The sequence below is a fragment of the Anabrus simplex genome, chromosome 1 (assembly GCF_040414725.1).
Source record: "Anabrus simplex isolate iqAnaSimp1 chromosome 1, ASM4041472v1, whole genome shotgun sequence".
In the NCBI taxonomy this organism is placed as follows: Eukaryota; Metazoa; Arthropoda; class Insecta; order Orthoptera; family Tettigoniidae; genus Anabrus; species Anabrus simplex.
In genome coordinates this window covers 1,632,870,432-1,632,892,308 of record NC_090265.1, presented here as the reverse complement: position 1 = coordinate 1,632,892,308, position 21,877 = coordinate 1,632,870,432, and the positions used below count along the sequence as shown (strand labels likewise).

The window sequence follows — 21,877 nt, the reverse complement described above, 5'->3', positions numbered from 1 at the left end:
TAATGAGTTGTAGGCGCCTATGTGCTGCTGGAAGTGGTACATAGTCAAAATCTGGTTCATCGTTTTCATTTTCATTTTCAACAGGTTCTATGTTCATCACATTCTGATCCTGAAGTTCTCTTGAAATGTTACAAAGTGTAACACAACAAATAAAAATATTAGCTGCAAAAGTAGGGTTAACTCTAAGATGATTGAGACATGGAAATTTCTCTTTTAAGATCCCAATAGCATTTTCAATTATACGTCTTGTTGACTTATGAGCTTTATTAAAACGCATAACTGCAGGGTCGTTTATATTATTCAATACAGGTGTAATGAGCCATTCCTTAAGTGGGTACCCTGAATCACCAAGAAGAATAGCACCTGGAAATGGACGCCACCCAGCATCAAAGCGTTGAGAAAGAGTGCTGTTTCTTAGTACACGTGCATCATGCACACTTCCAGGCCAGTTAGCACTTGCATAGTAAAACTTCAGATTTGGTCCACACACTACCATGCAATTTATGGAATGGTTCCCATGCCTATCAATGAAGTCATTCTCATGTCCTACTGCAGGAGCATCAATGTTTATTAGTGTTCCATCAATACATCCACATACTTGAGGCATACGAGCAATAGCATGGAACTCTCGAACAATGTGGCCAGTTTCCTCTGGCCAGTCAACAACTGTGGGAAACTTGACAATATTCACTGCATTCACAACTGAATGAACTGCTCTGCACACACTAGATTTTGATACACCATGCATATCACCTACTGCATGATATTGCCCTCCATTTCCTAACCAGTGTAATGCTATAAGTAACTGTTGTTTTGGGGATACAGCACAGTTTCTGTTAGTTGCATGTTGAAGTTGATTACCTACATCTTGAAGGAGTGACTCCAGTTTCACTGAACTCATTCTAAACCTTTCATTGTATTCATAAAAGCTTGTGAAAGCCATGTTAACCCTACTTCTGAAAGTTCTTTTACGTCTTTGTCCATCCCCTACTATATCTTCATCACTATCACTACTACTATATAACAAATCCATATTCCACACAAAAATGAACACAAAGCTTGAAAACTAATTGATTATTGGGTATTTAACAGCAAATTACACACACTTGTAATCAACCTTACATGTCTCAAACAACTTGTAAGAAAAACTGTATTTTCTACAAGTTCTTGTACTCTACAAGTATCTTTATGAAACAAAACATGAATTTTGACTTGTTGACAAGTCTTGTAACTTGTATAAATTCACTTGTACCTATAAGTGCTTTTATGAAACAGGAATTAAATTTTTCCTACAACTTGTATGAAAAATTACTTGTAACTTGTAGACTTGTAGCTTTATGAAACAGGCCCCTGGCGGTAACATCCAACGGGAGCTCCATTCTCAATGGCTGCCAAGCCAAGACTGAGTGGCTCAGCGCGGCGTGCGCATGTTTATATGCGAGCGCGGGAAACACTCTTCACAATATTGTGACCAACAGCCACATGAACAGATTTCTGTATTTATAAAAAAATAGGAGACCTTATTTTTGGGATTACCCTCGTACATAAGTATCAAATTCTGTGTATTCAAAGTATTTCAAATAGCAAACCTTTAACTGATTCAATGTTTAAATGGTTACGAGTATCAGTCCATTGAGGAGACATTAAGGAGAACAGCCTCTCTTCGTTAACACTATGGCCTAATACTGAAAATTTCTCAAAAAAAAAAAAAAAATCCTTCACCTGTCAGAACTGTAATTTAAGATTTGATTTACCCTTAATATATCAACTTCCATTTGAAAAAAAAAAATGCTAAAACAAGAAATCTTCAAATGTAGGATGTTTTGGCACTTCTACCAACATCGGATGTAGGGTCGAAATGTCCAGAAAAATGGAGAAATCTTCAAATGTAGGATATTTTGGCACTTTTTTCAGACACTTGGACATAGAGTCGAAATGTAGGGCATGTCCAGAAAATGTAGGATATATGGTCAACCTAATGAGTGAACGCTGAAAAGAATGGCTTTCTTCTTAACATGGCTAAAATCAAATACCACTTTTTTCAAAAGTTTCCTAATCACAACACTGGCCTTAGATTCCCAATACAATGAAACCTCTCTTTACAGACACTTCCAAGATATAAATATTCCTTGAATATGGACAGATTTTTATGTCTCAACTGAAATAATATAGATATAATTAATCAACTCGCATTCACGGACACTCTCAAATATGGACACGGACAGTTGACCGAGAGTCCTTTGCCTTACAGACAAATCAGGGATCATGAGACCTAATACACTGTACTATGTGTAACAAAAATGGGTAACACAGTTTTGAGTCTTGTACAGAAATAATGTACTGAATTAAGAAGAGAATAATGGTTCCATAACAGTACTATATTACGTATTCAAAATACGACTGTACTTGGACAACGAGGTGCTAGTGTTTATCATAGTTGGTAGACAAAAGCAGGGTGCTAATATCACTTTATCATAATTGACAGACGACAGCATGATGCTAGTGTTTATCGTAGTCGACAGACGATAATGGGCTGACCAGCGGGCATGTCAGTGGGTCGAATACAGTCATTACATGAGTCTTGCAACACAGGCAGGACAAGACAAATTTGGAAGTGCTTCAAATGCAAAAACAATAGGGCGAATTCAGAATGGAATGTGTGTTGTTTGTTCAGGCACTAGAGACTTCTTGATCTAGAGTGAGAAAAGGACATTAGGGCAAAAGAAACCACTGTTATCACCAAGGACTGATCAACTAATGAACCGAGCAGTCATAGATCTAGCATGCTACTGTATAAGGATGACAGAGTACCGGATGTAAATAAGCAGTAGCTCCTAGCATGGCCAAGTGCATTTGTATTTTGAACACGAAATACTTGCCAGCCCAGCTAGCTAGCCCATCCCAGTATGGTTACCAAAACGCAGGTGAATAAAGACAGTCATAAAATGTCAGACTGATGGGTCCAAAGTCCAATTATAATGACCAATTCAACATGTACTGTAACTTGACTTTCTCTTCACTTGTCAGTTATTTTGTCTAGAGTACCATGGCACCTAAGGTTTGTAATGCTGAACCAAACAATTATGCATGAGTTAATATTGTATACTTAAAACACTGCACAGCTTATTTTAGGCCAAGTATAAAAATGCATTATATTTTCCTTTCTTTTGACCCTTTCTAAATCAAAGTTTTAATGCAGGTAGGTTGTATTTAGAATTAAAGTGTAATCAATTTCATTTAAAGACTGAAGGTGTATTCTGCATGTTATAAATTTACAATTAGATTAGGCAACCTCTCCCAATAAAGGGAACCACCCAGATACGGACAAATTGTTAGGTCCCTCTGATGTCCGAGAGGTTTTACTGTATATCCACGTTTGCATTTCTCTTTTAATGGTGAGATAAATTTCCCCAATGAATATCTTGTAGAGAGAAGATTCAATTAATAAAATGAAAAAATAAATATCAAGAAGTTCCTTATTTTTTAACAGCATTCTCACTTTAGACCAGGGCTGGACAAATCAGAAACAATTCCAGGAGCTAGTAAAATTTCTTAGGCGCCAGACATAAAAAATAATTTGCTTACCCCTATAATATTAACCAGTTCGATCTCTCACTTCATCCTAATCATTATTAAATCACATTCACTACTCTAGACACTTCATTTAATGGGCCCAAATGTACTAAGCACCAAGCATTTCTTATTAGATAGTAGTGCAGCACACAAAGAACATAGTGGAGAAAAGTGAAGGTCGTCAATTTATGGTTACGAGCAATCTCAAGATATAGGTCTAACGGACACTCGTATTGATTCAAGTCAATGTTCAGGTGTAACCGCTGCTTGTAACTGCTTCTAAACCTAATAATCTCTGTATTTAGATACGCTAGAGAGATGACGATGAAGACAACGACGACAACAACAACAAAAGAAACAAAACACCTTAGGAATGAATTTTTATTATCAAGTTATTTTAAATGCCACCAAATTAATGTTTTATATGTTGTTATTTTCAGAGCAAAAATAAATTCTGTAAATATTGTTTTTCTTCAGACTGGAATTTAGCGGTCACAATTTGAAAATATTAGGCGCCTACACATTTTATTTTCAGGTGCCTGGGATTTGTCCAACCCTGCATTAGACTATAGATTAATTTAACTGCATAACTAAAATCCATTTATCATAAAAGATACTCACGCTGACTCCAAGACTGAGAATAGCATTGGGGTAATCAAGCGTATGAACCACTTGGTACGTGGCAATGTCATATATTTTAACGTGATGATCGAGCGATCCAGACAACAACCGCTTGTTGTCAGACGCCAAATGCAAACAGGTGATTGTTTTATGATGTTGGGATAACTTGGCTAAGAGCCTGCCACCAGAAAAGGCATCCCAAACTCGTACTTCAGTGCCACCTGTAATGAGAAACAAATAAACAGAAACTTCTAGGACTAAGCTTCTCATGACATTCAAATAATAATTGTAGTATATTTTCTACAACATGAGTGTTTTAAACAAACATACTGATTCTGTAAACCTTTCACTGATGAAAAATTTCAGGATAACCCTTTATCTGGTACTGAGTATGCATATTTAGCTTTTATGACCATATCCCTGCCAACAAAACAAGAATGATCATGGCCAGTGTAACTCAATTGGGAGAGCATCCAACACAAAATTAGAAGGCTGGGGTTTTTTGTTCTCACACGTGTCTGCTTAGCCATTTTTGTCTGCACTTAATATCTCTTCAGCATTTGCTATAAGTACTGTACTTGACACAATCCAATAATTACCTTATTAGCAATAATAAACCTTATTAATGACTGAGAAAACCAAAAAGATTAGAAATACAGTAGAACCCCACTTAACCGAAATGCTCAGGCAAAATTGTATTTTAATATTTTGTTTTTACCCTCTCTTTCTTAGCTGTCGATATTAGTAATACTTTTGCTATATGTGCCGAGATCTACTAGGCAAACCCTATTTTTATATTATGAATCACGCCTGAATGCACGTGTAGCACAAAACAAAACAGTTTCTTACCCTCTAGTTCGTTCCATGATAAATATTTTCTCAAGCAAGCAGGAATCATTATTATTATAATTATAATTTCTGTATTATCATTATTATTAGGTATTACTGTATTATTCGTCATGAAGATTATGTAGACTGTGGTTAATGTTGCTTCAGTTGCGGAAGTTTCATCTTGTTTACTGCTTGGACTATACTGCAGCTTCTGTTAGGAAACCAGGGAAGTCAAGTGACCCTTCTCCATTTGTACTTTTCTTACCCAAGGTCATTCCACTGGCCTTGTAGTTCAATACTGTAGTTCCAATGCTTTTCTTACCCCACTGCAACATGAACTACCTGCTCATAATGATACTGTATCTTATTCTTATCCTACCAACACTGTCCCAGGCATCTGGACTGGGTTCTTTTGAAATACAGTAGTAAGGTACAGTATGCAGTAATCAATTATGTTAAAAGTACAGTGGCAAGTGCGTGCTTGTTGAAAAATGTCAACTAAATAAAAATGCTTTGTTGTAAGCATTGAAAAAAAATTGAAACAGTGAGACGGGTGGAAAATGGTGTGATATTGCAAAATGTTGCTGCGGATTATGAAGTTGGTGTGTCAACAGTGGCAGATTGGGTAAAGACAAAATCTAAAATAAATGAGCATTCCTCTAAGATACCAAACCACAAAACTATGAAAGAGGGTGGGTATGAAAAAGCAAACAAAGCGGTTTTCTTTGGTTTACACAACAACGTGAAAAAGGAATACTGTTATCCGGTGATATAATTCAAGAAAAGGCTAAATTATTGGCTACAAAGTTAGGGGATGATGGTAAGGACTTCAAGGTTAGTTCAGGATGGCTAGATAGATTTAAAAATAATTATGGCATACGTCAGTTACATCTAAGTGGCGAGAAGCCTTCCCAAACCCACTGGCTATTGATGTTTCTAAAACAGAATTTGAAGAGATCAGTGAAGGATTGACAAAAGATCAGGTATATAATGCTGACGAAACCAGGTTCAATTTTAAAATGTTGCAAAAAACATCCTTAGCATCAATAAAAGAAAAATCTGCACCTGGTCACAAAAAGAATAAGGAGAGGATTATGGTTTTAACATGTGCTAATGCTTCAGGCACTCATAGGCTGCCACTAATGTGCATAGGAAAATCAAAAAACCCTAGAGCTCTTAAAAATATCGCCACTACTGCCATACCAGTTTAATATAGAGCTCAACAAAATGCCTGTATGCTGTTGCAACATTTTGAAGAATGGTTCTTTCAAAAGTTTGTACCAAGCGTTGAATACTTTTTGAAGTCTAAGGGATTGCCCAGAAAAGCAATTTTGTTGATTCACAATGCCCAACACACCCAAGGAAGTTGGAAAGTGGTGGTGATGTTCGGTTTCTGCCCCCTAATGTGACGAGCTTAGTTCAACCCACGGACCAGGGTGTTCTGGAAGCATTCTAACACCATTATAGTGCGTTTCTGCTACAATCTATTCTGAGTGATTGTGAATTATCCGGTAAAAGTCTTATGGATTTGTTGAAGTCTATGAACATGAAACATGTGATTTTCTGGTGTGCCCAATCCTGGGAAAAGGTTACATCAGTGACTCTTTGTAATTCTTGGAACAAACTGTATGAAGGGATTTTTTCAGAAGATGAGGAAAATGACGACAACCTGCAAGAGATGGTGAAACAAATTCCAGGATGTGAGAATGTTAACCAGTGTGAGGTGAATGAGTGGTTACAATCAGATGATGCTGAACTTGATCTAACAGACCTAGAAATAGTGGATTCCGTGTTACTGCCAAGGGTTAAAGCAGACGACTCCGACCTTGACAATAAAAGTTCTGAGAATCAAGTTACAGCAGATGATAGAAATAATGCATTGGAGGTAAGATTGATTTTGAATTTGTATTAAAATACAGTACCACACGCTTTAATTACAGCACTGTAATAAAATTACTGTATACAGTATTCAGTTCAGCAGTAACAAAAGAAACTGTTTCATTATTTCAGATTGCATTGCGCTTTGTTGAACAAAGCACCAGCTGATGTACTGTTCATTAAACAGTGGTGTGACATAGCTGCATAACAGTGCTGCACCAAGAAAATTAAGAAGAATAACACTGATTTTATACAATGAGTGACATTATGTGAACATTTTAATATACAGTATGCACCATTGCTTAACAGAGTTTATACATTTTATTTCAACATTTAACTTCCAAAAATATTTACCATGTGTCATCCGAAAGAATGTGTCAACCGAAGTGGCCTCCCCCTTTATTGCAGATAAACAGGGTTCTACTGTATTTATGAAAACTTCTCATTTTACATTTTTTTTTACAATTTGCTTTAAGTCACACCGGCACAGATAAGTCTTATGGCAACGATGGGATAGGAAAAGGCCAGAAGTGGGAAGGAAGTGGCCGTGGCCTTAATTAAGATACAGCCCCAGCATTTGCCTGGTGTGAAAATGTAAAACCACAGAAAACCATCTTCAGGGCTGCCAAAAGTGGGGTTCGAACCCACTATCTCCCGAATGCAAGCTCACAGCAGCACGAAACTAACCACATGGCCAACTCATTTGGTAAGACTTTTTGTCAATTAGGAACTGTCTTTAAAATGGTCATTAAAAAGGAAATCAAAATTTTCTACAACGAAGTGGAATGAAGAGATACTACTGAATTAACACTGGTCCAGCACTTCAACTGCATCTGTAAGTACCAGAATGCTTGGTGTAAATTCATTAACAAAACAGATATTTGATTTTCACATCATTTCACTATCTGTCCTAAAACTACATCTCGCACACACCCAGCAAGTTGGCTATCCAGTTTGGGTTATATAGCTGTAAGTTTGCATATTTGGGGAATGGTGAGTTTGAACCACCCTGCCTACTGCCTTGACGATAATTTTCTGACGTTTCTCATTTTTACACCAGATGAATGCCAGAAACCTTCCCAGTCCTAGCCTTTTCCCAACCATAAAAAACTATGTGTAAGCACGATCTTAAACCGCTACCAAAAGATCTCAGACAATTCTGACGAAATGCAGTTAATAAAAGATAAACTTGCCTAATCCGTCATTTTCATAGCGCAAGTTACATAATATTAAGCTAGCTTAAATAGTTTACATAGTTTATTGCATAGACAACATCATCTCAGCCATAATGACTGAGTCATTAGAAAAATTATTTTAGCTACCTATATTAGGTCAGTTTTTGAAATGACACATTCTAGAAACTCTTCCAACACTATAAAATGCCTTTCACCTTAAAAATTATTGCAGTACCCTGTTAAACGCTCTTTTGTCTAATGCTCGAATTGGTAGTGGAAGCTGATTGTACATCTTAAGCTGTTGGTAACAGTGGCTGTGCTTTTACTAAGCCTGGAGTGAGGAGTAGCCAGATCATTCTTGTATCTTATGTCGTGCATATGAACTGTAGATCTTTCTTTAAATTTGGAAAGATTTTCTTTTACATGCATAATATTTGTAAGAATATAATATAAACAGAGGACTGTCATAATTTCTAGCCTCACAAAGGAAGTTTTACACGAGTCTCTAAGTTCTAATCCAGCAATTAGACGGACTGCCTTTTTCTGCCAAATGAATACATTATTTGATATAGGACAATTGCCCCATAATCTGATTCCATAGGCTACAGTATATGAGGGTGAAAGAAACCATGATAGGATGCAAGTAGCATATCCAGACTGATGCAGGTTTTCAGTTTCTGCAACAGATACCACACCCTGGCTAATCTCTTACAGAGTTTTGATGTATGTATTTCCCAGGTAAGTCTTGTATAGGGAGCGTGCACGACCGCTCTTAGCGCCTCTAGCGGAAGAAATCGGTAACATTTTGATGATCTTGTCTTGAGCGGTCAGTCCAGGCTGTGTAACTGTGGGTGTGAAATTGTGGTAGTAGTTGTGTATCAAAATGCCTAAATCAAATAGAAACTGTTGTGCAGTGAACTGCCACAACACACAAAGAAACACGCATGGAAAAGGAATTACATTTCACACATTTCCTGGTCGTCCATGGGAATCGGGCAGATGCAGAAAGTGGATTTCGGCTGTGGGAAGGATGAAGGAAGTGCAGTAGGCTACCTTATTTAATTTATGACGTAAATCACACATTTCAAACATACCAGGTATGCCAAGTCAAGAACACGTTCATTTAAGTACACTTTGAAATAGTACATTTCATTTCAATTATGCATTGCAGCAGGTTCGTATGTTTACATTCATGTCGTTCCATGTGCACGTGTCTTGACTACACTGAATAATAATAATAATAATAATAAAAAAATGTTTTCTTGCTTTTCAGTGCAGATGGAACCCATCGGAACCCACCAAATGCTCTGTTATTTGCAATAAACATTTTGTTGGAGGAAAGCCAAGTAATATTGAAAATCATCGATCATATATACCATCTGTGTTTCATGAAAACTATAAGAAAAAACGGAAAAGAGAATGTGATATATCCCGGTTTTAAGAGCGAGTAAACGAATGAAATGCTCAAATATGCATACGTCTTCTAATCAGGAAACTCATGAATTTATTGTTAAAAATGAGTGTGAAAAACTACAAAAGTCGGTGCAAGCGGCATTTGAGATTGAAGCAACGACTTTCGAATTCACTTGTGTTTTTAGTGGGAATGATGTAGGCACACAGTGCTACTCAAGCACAGTACCTCCAAGTATTTCGGAGAAGGTGGATAAAAGTTGTGGTCCCAACACTCCCTGGACATATGCAGAGGATTTCATGGATACCAGAGCATAAAAAGTGAGGCACAGTTGAAGGATTTAACAAGTGTTTCATTTGTAACATTTAGTCTTTTACTTTCTTTATTTGTTTCTAAAGTGTCCATAAATATAAGTAATAACTATGTTTGTTTACTCTTTTTAATGAAAATGAAATTGGACCTTTGCTTCCTTAGCAGTCATATTTGGTGTACATCGGACTACTGCTGCGCGAATATTTTTACTGCTCTCGGAGTAGTCAAGAAACTCACTTCTAATTTTATTTTCTGGCCTATCAAACTATCTGTGCAAAATACTTTGCCTCGCGCTTTTAAAACATTTTATCCTGATGCACGAGTTATAATAGATTGCACAGAAATGAAATCAGAAACGCCAGCAAGAATAGATTAGAGATGTTACATGTATTTTTCGTACAAGTCATGTTAATACATTAAAATTTTTATTAGCTGTGGCCCCAAACGGAACTATTGTTTTTATTTCCCCTTGTTATGGTGGAAGAACTAGTGATACTTTCATTGTTAACAATTCAGCCTTCCTAAATCTTTTGAGTGAAGGGGACGTTATATTAGCCGACAAAGGATTCCCAAGTTTTAAAACACAGTCATCTCATTCTTTACTTGTTCTGCCACCTTTTTCTTCAGAATGAGAGATTTACAAAAGATGTGTTACAAACTCAGAGTGTAGCAAGTGTGCGAATTCATGTTGAAAGATGCATACAGAGAGTGAAATTTTTCAAAATCTTGAAAAATATTCTGTATATCAGCGACATTGTTTACATAGCAGTGTGCTAGCAAATTTCTTGCCACCAATAATAAAGAACATAACCTACTGGTATAAATATATCTTATCAGAACTTGCCGTGTTATCTACTTATTCCAACTGAATTCCTGTTTATTTGCTTACTGGATGTTGCCTGTCAATAGCTTGTCAAAAGCACAGTCAATTTCACCGGAAATCTCACTCGCAAAATTTGAGTTTTCACAGATTCATAGATATGAGGTAGTTACAATGTTGTTATTAATTTCGCCCTGTGACAACAACATCAGGTTTAAATGTATTTTTATATGTACAGCATTACAATTGCCATAGTATTACTTCATATTTATCCTGACGACAAGATGCAACGATATTTTTTGCCGTAACTGTGAAGCAAGTCTTCCAGCGGAACGCACCCTCACTGTATTAACTCTCGGAACTCCGCCAGAGCGCCTCTGTTACTAGTACCGTGCATGCTCCCTATCCACATGTAGACGTAATAATTTAACAGAATTACGGCAGTCATTATTTACAGCGTGGTCCAAGGTAAATAGGATATTTTCTGTTTTAGTGACATTAATAGTTAATTTATTGTGATGAAACCAGTTTTCAGCAATTTTAACAATGTGTTGACTTGGTTTCTTAGTGTTGTGATATCAACATTACTATTTAGGAAAGTTTTATCATCATCTTATAGAACTGATATGCCAGGAACATTACATGCTAGGTCATTGATATACACCAAATACTGGAAAGATCCCAAAACTGATCCTTGTAGGACACCTGTTTCAACAGTTTCCATATCAGATTTCTTATCACTTATTACCACCATCTGTTTCCTTTGATTAAGATAAGATGCCATTAATTTCAGTTCTTGGCCCCTTACTCATAATAACTGAGCTTATGTATTAAGATTTCATGCAAGACACAATCAAAAGCTTTTGTCGGGTCAATTAGTGTAGCACCTGTGACTGTTTTATTCTCAATTATTTAATATGTCTTTGATGACACATTCAACTGCTTTTATAGTTGAATGACCCATTCTAAATCCAAACTGTTTGTTGTACAGCAAATTATTTTTGAAAAAGTACTCATCAAGTTGCATTAATATACTCAGAATAGGTACTATTGTTACAGGGCAGTAATTTGATGGGCACATTCTATCCCCCCTTTTTAAATATAGGTATCACTTTAGACAGCTTTAAACACTCAGGAAAATCACTTTGTCTAAGTACAGTATTAAATTTATTAAAAATGTCAATGGCATCAATATCATGTCAATAACTGCTTTGATTGTATTGTTGGAGAAACTATAAATATCTTGGGTACTAGATAAATTCATATTTGTAAGAATACTTCTGACTGTTTGTTGTTCTATTTTTTGTAAGCTATTTGCACATGCCAGTAGTTTTAGAAATGATCACTGTAAAATTTAGACCTATAAAAAAATATTAATGCCATCACTAGCTGTCAATACTGTAAATGCACTTTATTCAGTATATGACGGTTGGAGTTGATGTATATAATATTAAAACATTATTTATAATATACAAATTCACTCATCTCAGGTCTGCAATAAAATTACAGCTTCAAATCCAGTTGGTGAAACCGCTCAATAGCTTCATCAATCACGAGATGGAGGTCTGTCATATTACCTTGGAAAGCTCTGAGAGGAAATTAGAGCACTATGTAATCCATTGTTTGCAGTTGTCGTCACAATTTGTTGAGTTAAGCACCACATCTGCCTTGAACAGTCCTGATTCTGTTCAGCAGACGAGTAGACAGCATTCAGCAGGGGTACGCCCGGATTGTCGATGGAGTGAGTGGTATGGCAGCATTTTTGTGTTTCTAGTTTCATTTTAATGCTTCAGAGACACATTTGTAACATATTAGCGCAGATGAATATTACTCCTATCTACCAATTGACATGTCTTGGCAGTTATTTCTATTCTACGACCACTAATACAAGAACAGCTGCAACTCTGACAAGGCATAAGCACAGCAGAGTACTGTACGGCTACACATACAACATTTAATAATAAGGACTATACAAAAATGTTACCAAACAGCACAAACAAGTCATTAAGCATAAACTAAACTAAACAAGTGATGTACCTAGGGAAGAAAATTTTAATTTATCTGGCTGAGGGAAATACAGTGCTTCCATTTCCCACCTTCTGATTTAACCACTTTACGGTAAGCCCTTTTAACTCCTTTTCTCAATCTGCACCCCCAACAACTTACAATAATCAGAGTCTAGTGAAATTTCCCACCATGTCTGTGTGAAAGCGCATACGTGTGATTCAGGCAACCTGCTAGTTTCCCACAGTAATGAATGTCTAGAGCACAGTATGTGTTATAATGCACCTTCGTATAGTGATATAATGAAGTGATGGGACATGTTCTTCCAGAAAGATCTTACAGTGCCTCCCACAGGCATTCAAGTGCGTAACAGAAACAGAGAGAAAGACATCCAAAAAACCATGACGCAGGCCACAGAAGCTGCTGGGCCGATTGTCGACTGAGAAGCACATCCCCTGGCCCCCACATTCACTGGAGCTGACACTCCCAGATATTTTCATGAAATACATCAAGTCACACGTGAATGGCCAAAATCTTGGATCTGAAAATATGCAAGGAAAGCTTGCAAAGATGTTCACACAAATCACATCATAAAACCTCAAGGCATAACCTGTTCGACAGGTATGAAGTTTATCAAGTCTGCCATAGTGGACATCTAGAGTACTAGCCTAGACTTTTCCACACAATTCTTCTACTAAGTTATAAATAGAGCCCTGCGCAGATATACAAAATAATATCTGCACTTCCTTCATCCGTACCCACAAAATGGTTATCCGTAGATAATTTAAATATTTAACTACGGTATATTACACCCATGGTATAGAAACGGATAGATCTGTTAATATAATACAATAAATCTGATATATGACACCAGAACACCTACAGTCACAGGTTTATGAGGGATTTTCTCTTAAGACAAGTACCGACGTATTGACTTTTGTTCCTTCCTTCCATTAACTGCAGGCAGGAGCAAGTTAGACTTAGGTCACATTTATAAACGGTACTTCCTTAAAAACATGCTTCATATCAGAACCTGTAATGATATTTAAAAATTTACATTAAATTAAAAAGCATTAATGCAGAACCATATTAGTATTTGTCTACACTCTACAGTACACATTTGAAAGGTTTCTGTCCAAAACAACCAATGAGAAATGACTAGGAAGAGGTGCTGGGGATTGGAATAATTTACCAGGGGAACTGTTTAATAAATTTCCAATTTCTTTGAAATTATTTAAGAAAAGACTTGGTTACAACTGATAGGGAATCTACTGCCTGGGCGACTGCCCTAAATGCAGTTCAGTGGTGACTGATTGAATTATCAACCGGTTTGATAGATGGCAGTTCCGGTTTTTGAAAGGTTATTCCAGTGAGGCTCAACTTGTAGGATTCCAGCAAGATATAGCAGATATTTTAGATTCAGGCGGTCAAATGGACTGTATCGCTTATTGGCCCATCCTATACTTTTGATAGGGTAGATCATGGGAGACTACTGACCAACATGAGGGCTATTGGACTAGACAAAAGAGAGACTGAATGGGTGACTAAATTCCTGGAGTATAACCGATATTATGGTCATGACTGGAAGTGACGATATGCCTGCTCTATTTTGAATATGAAATTGGAGTGCAATTGAGACCAATTCACATGTGAGAGTTCTTATTACTTTACTTACTGAAAAACCTACTTAGTAGGCCTAAGCTGAAAATCTGCTGCTGTCTACGATAACAGCAATTCAAGGGAACACTTACCAGCTGACATGAAGATCCCACCAGTGGGAAGAAATAACAAACTCTCCACAGGAGCACCATGGTCGACATGGAACACAGAAACATTAGTCCGAGTGTCATACATTCGAACGATGTTATCATAGCCACCAGAGAGAAAGATATCTGGGGAAACAGGACTAACAGCTCCAGCTCGGATATAGTCCTGAACAACAGCAAAATTAATTATTACAGGATAATTAGATTAAATGAAAATATATTTCACAACTAAGAAAAGTGATTTACCTGATGCTCAGAAAAACTTGATACTTGTTTCTCACTAGGAATGTCCCAAAAGGCAACAGATTTATCGTCTGAGAAACTGGCAATGTGTGTTTTGTCTGCAGTAAAGTAACATCGATGGACAGCACTGTAATCAAATCTATTATTATTTCACAGCATCACTATTAGCACAATATAAAAAGAATAAGTAACAACCAAATATTACCCAGTATGGCCTTTGAATACTCTGAGAAGAGACTTTGACTTAACATCAAATAGCTTTACATGATTCTCTTCGCCTCCTGCACACAATAATCTTCCATCTGATCTGAAAGTAGCTCCATAAGCTGTCTCTCGAAAACGACTGAGAGTTTTGAACACTAATTTGGTAATTGGGTTATATATCTGAACCTGTAAGGTTATTTAAAAAATTACATTAAATTGAAAAGCATTAATGCAGCACCATATTACCATAGTAATATCTATACATTTTGTACGTAACAATAAAAAGGTAAACACCACATCCATTAGAAAGGTTACTTAGGACATATCAATACATTTGTCATACTTGTCAATCTTAATACATGTAAATGTAAATAAAATAATATAATATTTTCTTACTTACCCTTACAGAACACGTAAGAGCAAAATAATGGGGCTGCACAGGAGAAAAGTCAATGTAATCAATAGGTCCGAATTCCTTAACTAAGACAGGTACCTAGAAATCAATTACAAATGGTGGTAAGCATTATCAAAACTTAATTTCAGAAATAAAAAGATTCAAACTTAGGTAACCTGAAGTTCTAAACCTTGTCATGCCCTGCACCACATACTTAAGGATCTACTGCTAAATAATATTTTGTATTTTCTACATTATTATTTTGTAGCTTCTGTACAATTTTGTATTCTTTATTCATTTACATGTAACAATACTTTTCCTACAGGTAGAAATACAACAGACCTATAAGAACAAATTAATTTATTTACTCGAGTCAGAAGCTACACAAATTTTAACATGACATAACTGTGTAAAATAATGGAATATGTGTTATAAAAGGCCACCCCCGCGGTGTAGGGGTAGCATACCTGCCTCTTACCCGGAGGCCTCGGGTTCGATTCCCGGCCAGGTCAGGGGATTTTACCTGGAACTGAGGGCTGGTTCAAGGTCCACTCAATCTACATGATTACAACTGAGGAGCTATCTGACAGTGAGATGGCAGCCCCAGTCTAGAAAGCCAAGAATAACAGCCAAGAGGATTTGTTGTGCTGACCACATGACACCACATAATCTGCAGACCTTCAAGCTGAGCAGTGGTTGCTTGGTAGGCCATGGCCTTTCAGGGCTGTTACGCCATCGGGTTTGTTTTGTTTGTGTTATAAAAGAACAATTGAGTAATTCCATCACTAAGGGAAGAATAAATAATGTTTGCCCAGAATCGGGCAACAGCTTCTGCATTTTCTTCAGACCTCAATAACTCTCCATCACTGCATGACTCAGGACAGAATGGGCATTGGCGTAGATGACTCATTGCCTGTTCTTCTTCACTGTCACACTGTGTTGGTTCTTTGGAATAGCCCCATTTGACAAGGTTTTCCCTCGATTGCCACCACGTAATTGCAGTCTGTTCAATGATCTCCAGGTTAACCAGTCTAAAGTACATCCAGGAGATAAACATTCGATAAGTTTCATCCATGTTTGAAGATGGTCGCATCTAGCAACCCACAATTGTTCTCTGACTCTTTGTGGAGACATGGTTCACTCTGAAGTTGAACTGAGGAAACTTTTCCTGGATTTCAACCTAATCTTAGTGATGATGACCATGGAGTGGGTGTAAAAGATTTATTTTAGCCTTCTTTCTCTCGACATCTGCAGCTACTTTCCGCCGTATATCAGATGGTGCAATACCTGCCAAGCAATAAACCACTTCACTACAATTTTTATGGTATAAAAGTTGCCCTGCTGGAGCACTTTTAATAGGTTGCATTCAGGAAAACTTGATGTTTTGTGTATGTTAGTGCTTGCATGCCCCAAAATCTGATCACAATACATTTTTCTTATTAAACTTAATTCTTATTACATATTATTATAGTTTAAAAGAAAAACCATGATAATCATTTTCCTTCGTCCAGTTGATTTCAGAAAACAGATTTTGGAACTGTACTTGGAGGGCAAACAAGGTACAGAAGAAACCAACACAAGATGGATAAATTTAAAAAAGTGATAAAAATCTTTTCTTTCTAATAGGCCTGCTCTCACCCAAAGAGTAGAGTGAAAAGCATTACAGTGTGTGTAGATATTCGACCATCAATCCTTGGATGTTGTGATGTAATGTTTTCCCTGTCCTTCTATATGGTTTCAAAGACTGGACGCTCAGCCCTTTGCTAAAGAAGCGGATTGAAGCTTTCGAAATGTATTGAACAGAAAAATGCTTTGAATATCCTGGGTACAAAGGAAGACCAATGAGGAACTCCTCAACTTGTTAAATAGCAAAAAGAGCTTCTAACAATCGTCAAGGAGCGAAAGCTCACGTATATCGGGTACATAATGAGAGGTGAACTATATGAACTCCAAACCATCATCAAGGGGAAAACTGAAGGACAACTATCTGTGGGAAGATGGAGATATTACTGGCATGAAGATTTGCGCTGCTGGTATGGGCGAATTTCCATTGAAATCTTTCGGGCTGCTGTTTCACGAGTAATCATAATCAACTGGATCGCCGACCTATGTAGGAAGATGACGTATTAAGGAGGAGGAGAAGAAGAAGAAGAAGATTCCTAACCTCCATAAAACTATGGGCTGCCTCAGTGAAAACTGGAAGGAAGATCACTACACAACAATAGTCCTTCTTATTGCCTACCTAGATTAGTGATCAGGATACCTCAACTCAGCTAACAGCAAATCCTGTAATAAATCTAAGTGATAAAATAATAATTGTATGGCCTCAGCTATCAAATGCCTGCAGAAAGCCTAAGTGATGTCAGATCAATATGTCTGCACACTACATCTGAGGGGCAATGTAAGTATTTCCTTTGCAACCTAATCTGCTAATTCATTTTTTGCTATCCTTGCATTGCTAGAAACCACTTGGTGGTAAACATATCAGGTGTGGGTTATAATAAGGAACTCCTCTAAGGGAAGGTGGAAGCTCTGATAAAAATTAATTTTCTTGTCATTCACAATATTGACTGCTATAACAAAGCAGTTCTTATTCTGCCCAGTAGCAACAAAGTAGTTCTATTATTTTTACATTCACATAATCTTCATTTTAAAACCTCTAAATAATAAAAACTGGTGGGTTGGTTCATCCCAAAAGAGAAATATCTCTCCTCTAAGCTACTTTACAAATTTCCAATTTTCAAGTAAAATGTTAGTTCCCAACAAGAGAAAAAGCCAAAAATGCACCAGTTCAATATTTACAAATGCAAGCAGTTGAAAATGATAGCATAATTTAGCCAACTGAATGAGGCCTACTCATTGTGGATTAGATTAGGCAGTTTCAAATACACTATAACGCGGGGATTGCCACCAGACACGTACGCATACAATGATTCACCCCTAAAATCATCAGCCAAAAATGTAGTAATTTAAAATGATATTACAAGGAACAGCGAGTAATAACCCCCACACAACCAACAGCTTATTGTTACCTATTGTAGGTTAGAATACCACATACCCCTAATTTCTTCCAATAAACAGTATCAGGTGTTGTCTTGGGACCAGGTTTGGCGAATATTTTCGCATTTGTTTTCTTAAATGAGGCCATCATATACGGATAAGTCCTTTGCCATCCATTCAGTAAATATAGATTGACGGCCACGTGAGAATCTGACCTTTCAAACACAACTCAATTGTAAACAGAGCAATACCCAAGGAACAAATAGCTTCTTTCTGCTTGTTTTTGCGCCTATTCACCAGGTTAGCATTGAACAGTGAATATTGCCTTTATTCCATGATTATGCAGTTAACCTGTATTTTATAACCAAGACTGACAAGAGTCTAACATATACAGTATAGCCCGGACGAATGTATTTCAATTCGTCCTGATAATACATTCGTCCTGGTATAGAGAATACGTGAAACTTTGCAAGATATCGCAAGACACTGATTGCCGGCGCACCTAGTGGGACGACCGAGGACGGCAGCTAATAACACTAAAGGGGCCCATAGACGTGCACATTTATTGCGCAATATCGGGGTTTGTACAATAAAATTGATAGTGTGTATTTAATATTGAAGGATTGTGCAATATATTGTACGAAATCAAGAAAGTTTGACATATATTGCGCAAATCGCAAAATACTGTGCTGTGTGTTGGTAATATTGTGCAATATCCCGTCCTCCCGCCAGTTGGTATCAACAAGCGTTGGAGAAGGTATCGTGATGGCAAGCAAAAAGGAGGAGTAAAAGTTTATTTTGGAGTTTATCGAAGTGTACCATGGCCTTCCGGTTCTGTGGGACGTTAAGAGCAAAGCGAGGAGTTCATCGTACAATTCACCATGCATGCGCAGAAAGTTTCGAAAATCATTTGGTTCCCATTTTCTCAGTTCATTGAGTAAATTTTCATGAGTGTACTTTTCTCTGTCTAGAAACCACTGTTTCGCCCTTGTGCTTATTTTCCGTTTCTGTTTCTTTTTGGCACTTACGCCCACGGCGATCAAAACGCAGCAAAAATCAGTGTCACTCGGTATAATCACCAAATAAAATACCGACATGGACTGACTATATATTGGAACGCATATTGTACGTCTATGACCGCTTTGCACAATATATTGCACAACTATCAATATTATCTCCACACGATTCTATTTATTGCACAAACTCGATTTTTGTGCAATAATATTGTACGTCTATAGGCAGCTAACAAAATATTGTACAATCCATTTTGCGCAATAATATTGCACGTCTATGGGCCCCTTAACCGTTGCGCTACGCAGCTTATTCAGTGTGAAATTTTGATCCTTTATTTACGTTAACAAGGAGATTTTCATGAAAATTAAATTTATCTGGTGACAAAAGTTTTTGGAATTACAAACATACTGTACAAGCATTGAGCCATGTTTGGTAAGACATGCGCTGTTTTTGGCTGCAATAACTTTGAACTCGTTCAGTTATACAAATCATTCTTCCGCTTTCCTCGAGAAAAAACATTGTAAGAAAACTCTAATATTGTAAAATATTAGTGTACACAACACATTATGTTTAACATTTAGTTGTCAAGTATTCTTATCTTAGATTAATTTACAGCAAGAAAATTAAAACTAAATACATAAAACAAAAATTCTTCTTTTTCTACCACTTTTCATCATATCTCTGGGGTTGCAGGTGCAAGCTGTGTCGCACATATGGATTTGGTCCCATTATACGGCCCTACGCCCTTCCTCACGCCATCTCTATATGGAGGGATGTAATCACTAGACCTCGGATTTCAGTGAAAAGCCTATTTGGTTCTTGAAGACAGAACTTAAAATGAAGTTGTATTTACACGTTTCATGTATTTATAATGTTAGAAACAGTGGTTCTATAGTGCCTAAAAGTGCCTGAATTGACGTTAGAAATTATATTTGCCTATTTTCCTACAATTCGGTTTTGTTATCCCTAAATCGGTTAACACGCTTTTAATAAATTCCGAAAAAATACAATATTTGCCGACTCGTTTTCAGTATCTCAGACAAAATCTTAATATCGGAAAGCTGTAAATCACACACCCCGAAAGCCTTAAGAACCTCCCTCAGTGAACACTTCCGTAGTCTGTCACGAGGCTGGAAACAGTATCCACTGACCTGCTTTGCCGAAAGTGCCAAGTTCCAAGTCGCCTTTAATTAAAAAGTTACATGAGTTTTCTCACTTCACATCGGATGATAAAATTATATTCTGTGACATTTGCAGCAACGAGGTGAGTAAAACTTATTTTATATATCCCCCAAACGAGTTCTTATCAATTTAGCTAAATAAACATGGTATTTTAATTTATGCCTATTAAAATAAGTAAAATTGAAGCTGGCTAAAAATATTTTAGAACCTATTTCAGAGTCTATTTTAGGCAGCTAAATAACCTTTTAGTAGCAAAAATCCGAGGTCTAGTAATCACTATTGCATGTTTCTGTGATGGTAGGAAGTGTAGTGTGTTGTCTGAATATGAAGAGAATTTTTTGGAACAAACACAAACATCCAGTCTCCGAATCAGAATAATTAATTAGAGACGACGAAAATCTCCAATCCCGCCGGGAATGGAATCCGCGACCTTCTGAACAGATCGCCTCAACGCAGACCATTCGGCCAAGAATTCGGACAAAACGATATCATTATTTCTATCAGTATTAACATTCAAATTTCGCAGTAGAACAACGCAAACATAATTATTTAGTTTCATTATTTCTATCAATTTTAAATTGCAACTTGTGTAGTTTCAATCTTGCCACCTGACGTTTAAGGTCGGGTCGCTAGGTGCGCCACTATCAACATGTCTCGCTGTTTAGTACGGGAGAATGCGGAAGTGTCCAGTACAGTGCTGAAGGAGCAATAGTTTGGTATTTCGCCGCATAGCGCTGTAAGAAAATAATCGGAGCACTTCGGAAAACTCCGGTGAGTTTGCCGTCGCATATCACTGTAAGAAGATGATGTAATTCTTCGGGCACAAGACTACACGTAACGATGGTAATAAGATTAAGACTCACCACTCATGTCTGTACTCTTGAACATTAATAAAGGTGATCGGATCGAATATCTGTGAATGTGGAAAATTAGTCGGCGGTACAACCAAACATTTGTTTTTCGAATGTGAGAAATTCAATCATCAACGGAACAAATTTATTCAGAAATTAACGGAACTGGGTTTTCCACTGCCCTTGAATGTCTCTTGTTTGTTATATAATCCTACAGTTAACTGGCAGAGTCAATGGTTCATTTCCTTCATGAAAGCAACCTAACAGTATAACTCTACTAATATAACTACCAACCTCCTTTATATGTGATTCAGTCTTGTATGTTTGGTAGCTAAACGCCGTGATGATCACACTGACGAGAAGATATAGTAAGTTACCCTGTACCCCTGTGTATTTTATCCCACTGTTTTACTATATATTCAGTCAACAAGAATCGACTTTCATAGATATGTACTTTAAATAGCATAACAAGATATTTAGTATGGCTCTTCATATAAGAATTGTAAACATCAAGAGGTTCAACGGCTGGATGGAGGCTATATATGCGGAGTCCAATAACGATCAAGAAAAAAAGTAATTCTTCGAGGGAGCAATGCGT

General features: G+C 37.0%; 1 protein-coding gene across 1 annotated transcript in view; it reads right to left on the bottom strand.

The window, feature by feature from the left end:
• Window positions 1–18,472, bottom strand: part of LOC136858620 (U3 small nucleolar RNA-associated protein 15 homolog) — a 60,276-nt gene extending 41,804 nt beyond the window's left edge. Inside the window, exons 1-6 of the mRNA XM_067138318.2 lie at window positions 18,291–18,472; window positions 15,239–15,331; window positions 14,840–15,024; window positions 14,638–14,761; window positions 14,377–14,557; window positions 4,195–4,415 (exon numbers count right to left, since the gene is read on the bottom strand). Of these exons, the coding sequence (XP_066994419.1) occupies window positions 4,195–4,415; window positions 14,377–14,557; window positions 14,638–14,761; window positions 14,840–15,024; window positions 15,239–15,331; window positions 18,291–18,383 (897 nt within the window). The 5' untranslated portion in view covers window positions 18,384–18,472. The remainder of the gene's footprint in view (window positions 1–4,194; window positions 4,416–14,376; window positions 14,558–14,637; window positions 14,762–14,839; window positions 15,025–15,238; window positions 15,332–18,290) is intronic.
• Window positions 18,473–21,877: the final 3,405 nt, after the last annotated feature.